This window comes from Triticum aestivum, chromosome 2B, assembly GCF_018294505.1.
Source record: "Triticum aestivum cultivar Chinese Spring chromosome 2B, IWGSC CS RefSeq v2.1, whole genome shotgun sequence".
NCBI classification, from domain to species: Eukaryota; Viridiplantae; Streptophyta; class Magnoliopsida; order Poales; family Poaceae; genus Triticum; species Triticum aestivum.
Window position 1 is genome coordinate 239,853,647 of NC_057798.1, and position 6,721 is coordinate 239,860,367.

Here is a 6,721-nt window from a genome sequence, read left to right on the forward strand (position 1 = left end):
ATTGGAACTCTAGAAAGCATCCTCAACTACTAAAGATCATTAAGGTAAAACCCAACCATAGCATTAAGTATCAAGTCCTCTTTACTAACATACGCAACAACCCACTTACTCGGGTTTGTGTTTCAGTCACTCATGCAACCCACTATAAGCGAATCATGAACATATTGCAACATCCTACAACGGGAATCCCTCATGCTTGCGCGACACGGAGGGCACCATAGGACAGCAACAAAATAAAACATACAACTCAAACCAATCACAATCATCAATCAACCCATAGGACAAAACGGTTCTACCCAAACATCATAGGATAACCACATATCATTGGATAATAATATATAGTGTTGAGCACCATGTTTGAGTAGAGATTACATCGGGGAGAAGAGGTGTTACACCGCTGCATAGAGGGGAGAGAGTTGGTGTTGATGGTAGCGAGGTTGTTGTTGTAGATCGCCATCATGACGATTGCCCCGATGGCGTTTCGGCGCCACCGAGAGAGAGGGGAGAGAGCCCCCCTCCTTATTCTTCTTCTTCCTTGACCTCACCCCTAGATGGAAGGAGGGTTTCCCCTCTGGTCCTTGGCCTCCATGGCGACGGAGGGGCGGGATCCCCTCCAATATTGGATCTATCTCTCTATTTCTCTTGTGTTCTGCGTCCCCTTTTTCTGGCATTTCACCGTTTCTTAAATATCCAGAGATCCGTAACTCCAATTGGGCTGAAATTTTAACACGATTTTTATCCGGATATAAGCTTCCTTGCGGCCGAAGGACACCTCCAACCGGCCTATAGGGTGTCCACAAGCTTGCCAGGCGTGCCCCTTGAGCTTGTGGGCCCCTCAGGCATCGCCTCGCGTTGATTCTGCTTCCCAAAAATCACACATATTCCAAAATATTTCTCCGTAAAAAATTATCGCATTTGGACTTTGTTTGATATGGATTTCTGCAAAATAAAAAACATGCAACAAACAATCACTCGCACTTGGCACTGGATCAATATGTTAGTCCCAGAAATTATATAAAATGTTGCCAAAAGTATATGAAAGTTGTAGAATATTGGCATGGAACAATAAAAAAATTATAGATACAACAGAGACATATCACCTACCTTGCGGAGCTGCCTTCTCACGGTGGTGGTTATGCCGGTTGTCGCGGTGGAGAACACTGCACCGAGCGGCTCGCTGATGTCATTTGTGTCATCATCCGGCTAGTCATGCAAGGGGCAGGAAGTTAGGGACTCACCGGCATGGCCGGATCCATCGGCTTCGGCGTCCTCAAGGGGATCATCTCCCTCCTTGTCTGCTCCATCGTCTGGTCCGGCCTCCCCATTTGAGGCCTCCCAGTTCAGTTTGAAGACTAGTGGGTTCGCCCCGTCGTGCGCCTCTTGGCATGAAAACTTCTCCACTACATTAGAATCTGCACGTCAAGGTGATGCGGTGGGTGGCAAAACAAAAAATGGCGAAACAAGGACAGGCCAAAGACATACCTGGGGTACGAGGTTGGCACGGTTGTAAGGCTCCTTGCCGAAGTACCAGGTGTCCAGGTCGAGTATGGCGGAGCTAATGTGGTTCACCCTCCTATCAACTGAGCCGACGACATCTCGATGGTTCATATCCGGCATGGGTCGAGCCGACCGCTCATGTAACATATCTGATGCGGCCGATGCTGCAGTGGCTGCACCCGGCGATCAATGAAGGCAGCAATGAAGTCCGTGCTGGCAAGGTGCTCGTCGATGATCATCTGCCGAGCCGGCGGCAGACCGCCACTACCTCTTCCATCGATTGGCGGGCCTCGAAGGACTAGTTCTGCGTCATCATCGGTGCAATGTCAACGAAGGGTGGCAAGTTGGTGTAGCCTGTAGCCGGATTCGCGTCCTTCACGTAGAAGAATGACCACTGTGGCTTCTTTGCTGACTCGTGCAGCGGCAGCTTGGGGAAGCCGCCAGCCCGCCGGATGGTCACGAGGTCCGCCCCACAGGTGGTCATGACCGAGCCCCATTCGGCCGGCACCATCCGCAGTCGGAGGAAGAAACAGTGACTTCAGATGTCGACCGACGGCTTGAGCCTGATGTAGCCCTCGTAGAAGGTGATAAACGCGGCGAGTTGTAGGATGGAGTTTGGACCCAGATGATGTGGTTGCAGACCAAAGTGAGAAAGAAAGAGACCGAAGAAAGTACTCGCGGGGAGGCTGAACCCGTGGGAGAAATGCTCGGCAAAGACGACTACCTCGCCATCCTGCGGCTCGGGCACGACGTTGTTGCCGGCCTCGTGCACCAACACGTGCTCCGTCGAAAGCGAAGTTGCCCGATGAACTCCTCCGAGACATCGGCCCTCCCACGAGAACTTTGGCACCGTTATCTCCGAGCACGGCACGGGCGTGTGGCACCCCGGCTCAAAGAAACCGAAACGCCCCGTATTCCACCCCAGAGATCGAGGAGAAGTCTTCTAGAATACGACACTGCTTACCATAGAACAAATCAGCTCTTTATTACAATCTATATGGGTACAAGGGATTACATCGGCCCGGCGACACTACACCTGCCACGGTTGCTCTATGCAAGCAGCAGAACAACTCGAAGCAGCAAAATAACTTCTAGTAGCGGAACAACGACGATGGTGATGAACTCCACTCTGCAGGGACTCTGGCTGGAACGCTTATCCTAGCTCGCAAACAAGGGATCCATGGCAAACAAGCAATCAAGTCCGACATGACCTGCAAACTGGCATGACACGCCAGGTCAGTACATTGAATGTACTTGCTAGCTCATAATAACCAGAATCATTCAAGACAAACAACATCATGACAATTACAGGTTAACAAGGATTAACATGATATCATTAGAACAACATGGCATGAACAACATGATACCATTAGCACAATATGAGCCTGGCATGAACATATAAGCATGAGGATACTAACATGCAACATGATGACACTATCATGCACCAACTTACTCTGCTCGGGGTTACTTTGTAACCGTCACATGCATCACTTACCAACATCGGACATCACACGATCATCTCAGGATCAAATCAAGCTTGGTATAAACAATACCGTAGTAATCATGTCATGACCACAAGGAGCTTGATCTTTACCCATGATTCTCGCACAAATATCCAACAACTCGGTATCCTCGATACCACGATGATCATTTACGAATCACAAACAGAACCACACTTGGTTCAATGGGTTACCTCGTAACTGAACAGGGATCATTCATAGATCACATAACCAACTTATCTCATCATCGAACCGGGGTTTTCATTAAGCACATCATTATTATTACTATTGACTCATAGTGTGACCAACTACGAACTGGGCCCTTATCCGCGGCGCTGCTATCGATAGATTTAAACACACACTCTCTGTAGAGGTAGCACACTGTACCCACACCACAGAACCCATGGCATCGCACTTCCATTTGGGTGGACCAATGGCGTTCCAACCAAACCGATCTACTGCCATGACACTCTCCCAGCCACTCCGACCAACAACCCCTTTGGGTTCAGTCCTGGGTGGCCCCGTGCCTACCAAAGGCAAAATGGCCATCGTCGCGGCAAAACAAAAAACGATCCCAAACAGGGACAAGCCGGCTACAACAACTACAGGCACACAAGGCTTATGCCGTCCTACCTGGCCAAGGTAGTGCTCGCGCATAACCTTCCCTAGTTGGAGGCACCGGAGAGAGGCATGACAAGAAACCCAGTTAGGACCTTCCCATACGGGCACATGTGGTTGCACTGGTCAGCTCGATATGGTGGCACCATGACTCAGCCAAAAGTTGTTCAAGTTCAATTAAGTCTGGTTTAACTTGAATACAACAAGATGAGTCATAAGAAAATAGCATGATGCAACTACAATGCATGAGCACGATTTCAACATAAGCATGGATGTGCAACATCACTTCTCAACATAACAACAACAATAAAAAATATGTCCGACTGAGCATGGCATACTGACTAACATGAACATCACCAACATACACTCCTCTAAAACATAGCATGACCAATAGCACCAACGATAAATATCATGCAAGAACATATCAACAATGCTACCATGCAAGCATTTAACCAACTGGATGCAACAGAACATGCATAACAACGACACTCGGGACAGACGATAGTCATGCACTGAAGACCATCACCAACATCAACATGTACTACTAGCAAGCACAAACATATGAAAGGAATACTAGCATGATAACAAAGTGCAAGACAACATAACACGAGAGTGAACATGAAACTCTAAGCATCATCGGAATCACGACAACAGTAGCAAAACCAGCAAAGGTTTATTACATATTCAAGTTGAAAACCATGGCTACTGAATGACTATCATGCAAGTGGGTATTATTGGATTGCCTGGGGTGACGGAGACTCTGGGAAGAAGTGCGGTGAAGCCGCGGAAATGAAACGCCGGACGGTTCTCTCTCTGAGGGGGCTGATTAGAGATAATGAAAAAAATGGTCATTTTCACTATGGGACCACCTAGTGAAAATGGAACCAACAGAAAGAGCTCGACGAGACGAAGACGTGAGCGTTGGTTTCACCTCGATCGGAGTTACGGTTGAAAAGTTGTGAAGAGTTGAAGCTCAGGGACCTATCCGTGAATACTTTTCAGCAAAAGGGCCCTAGTGGGAAAGACAGAAAGCGCCTTCGGCAGGAATACGCTTCTGCACAGAGAAAGTGTATTTTTAGCTGCAGTTATAAATGTATACGCTTTCATAATGGGAAAGCGCATTTCAAGCCCCAGTAGACCAGAGTACGCTTTCAGTAAACGGAAACGTATTCTTGTGAATACGCTTCCACTTATCGGATAAGGCCATTGGCCACTTACGGGTGGGGTCGGCTGGGGAGGAGGGACCCACTAGCAGGGGCCAGGCTGGCGCTCGGGCGTCTTCTTCCTCGTGCCTCTATTCCCTTGTGGAATAAGCGGAGGCAGGGGAGAAGGGCGCCAGGGCCCGGCCAGCTCAGGCCGTCCCTGGCCGAGCGGCGACCCCCGGTGGGTGCGGTCGGCCGAGCCGCAGTTCCCGGGCAGAGCTGCCAGCGGGGAGGGGAGGCGGCAATGGGAGGAGGCAGAGGCGGGCTCCGTCGGTGGCTTCTGGCGCTAGGGGCCGTCTTCGGCGATGCTCGGGGCATCGACAGATGCAGGGTGGCCTGCCGCACCAATTCAGAGGGTCGGCCGTTGCCGGGGAGGAGTAGGGAGGTGGGGAGGGGCGGCGCCAGAAGGAGGACAAAGGCGGTGGTGGTGGTGGTGACGTCTCCAGCGATGTGGGCACTCTGGCGAGGGGTCAAGGGGTCGGGGCGACTCGTGGGAGTGTGGGAAGTGCGGTGGACGTAGATGAGAGGCGAGGGGAGGCCTGTGGTGGCCGTACTCAAGCTGAGACCGATGACCACTGTGGACGAACGACGAGGAAACGGCAAAGGAGAGGCACTCCGGTGGGGGAGGAGGAGCGGGGAGAGGCTGGTGAGGTGCGGTAGAGCCTCGGTCATCTTATATAGGCGCGGGGGAGGGCTCCAGAGCTCACGGACGAGCTCCCGACCAAGCTCTAATGGTGGACAGGGGCAGCTTGTGGCACGGGCATGGCGTTTGCAACCCATTTATGGCAAACCAGGAAGGGGCCCGAGCACGGGGTGATGAAGTCGATCACGGGGAAGCTCCAGGACATGGTTGGAGGTCGAGACGACGAGGGAGACGACGGGAACAGGGTCGAGAACAAGCGAGAGCACGCAATTTGCCTGACATTAGCGTAATCACCACGCGCACTGGAGCAAACTCCGTGCTTTGGCCAGGCCGACCATGTCTAGTAGATAGACCGTCGTGCCCTTAGTCAAAATGAGGAAATAAATCGGTCTAGGAGCAAAGAAGTGATTCACACCTAGCTCCAAAACATTGCAACAGCAAGGTGTTTGTAACTTGCTGTGGCTCACACGTATGGAGTTAGACTCTGATCTTGGCACAGTGTGATCAAGCACTAAGATGATCCTGATTACCAAAAACGAGCTTAAGAGGAGGAGTTTAGAGGGGGGGGGGTTGTTGTAGAAAGTGCCATAATGGCCAGATTTAGATATTTGGATGATGCACTCATATACATGATTGAATTGAGCTGAATTTGAGCATGGCCCAACGGTTTGAAGATATGAAGATGCCCAAAAAGGTTTCGGGCCATTTGGATGAACCAAAGTGGCACTTGCTTCACAAAGTTTTATTCTGGCCAGAAACTTGAAAAAATTCCACAGGGAAAATGGAGTAGTGGATTGATCCACAACTTGGTGGAGGGAGTTTATATGGATAATAGAATGTCCTGGTAAATTCGCAGCTTAAATGAAGCAATATAAAATATAGTTGCTTCACAAACTGAAAATCTAACCAAAAACTAAGATTTGGAGTTGTGCCCACATAGAAAGGTTACATGATCTGAAATTGGGTGGAGAGTGATGATTTGATCAAAGGAAGGATGTGGCAAAGTTTAATCTCATTTGGACATGCCTAGAAGATACTTCCTTCACAAAGTTTCTTTCTGGGCAGAAATTTGTAAAATCATAGAAAAATGATTTCTAGGAAAATGAGGTTGAGCTTTGGCACAGGACAATGATATGGATAGGAAAAGCTGTCCAATAAGTTTGAGGTCAACTGGGCAAAGGGAAATATCACTTGCTTCACAAAGTGCCATTTAGGGCAGAAAAGGAAAAGAATTATTGGAGGATTATTTTTGAACATGGCAA

At 49.5% G+C, this 6,721-nt stretch overlaps 1 protein-coding gene across 1 annotated transcript; it reads right to left on the bottom strand.

The window, feature by feature from the left end:
• Positions 1-4,207: 4,207 nt before the first annotated feature.
• Positions 4,208-5,840, bottom strand: LOC123041131 (uncharacterized). Its single transcript, XM_044463830.1, has 2 exons — positions 4,833-5,840; positions 4,208-4,668 (listed from the first exon to the last, which is right to left on the bottom strand). Exons 1-2 carry the CDS (start codon positions 5,594-5,596, stop codon positions 4,596-4,598), a joined length of 837 nt encoding a protein of 278 aa, XP_044319765.1. The 5' UTR covers positions 5,597-5,840; the 3' UTR covers positions 4,208-4,595.
• Positions 5,841-6,721: the final 881 nt, after the last annotated feature.

Coding starts and splice junctions, on each gene's coding strand:
- LOC123041131 (XM_044463830.1), bottom strand. CDS start 5,596: ATGGGTTGCAAACGCCATGCCCGTGCCACAAGCTGCCCCTGTCCACCA. Junction 4,669..4,832: donor CTCCCCAGCCGACCCCACCC/GTAAGTGGCCAA, acceptor TTCTCTGTGCAG/AAGCGTATTCCTGCCGAAGG.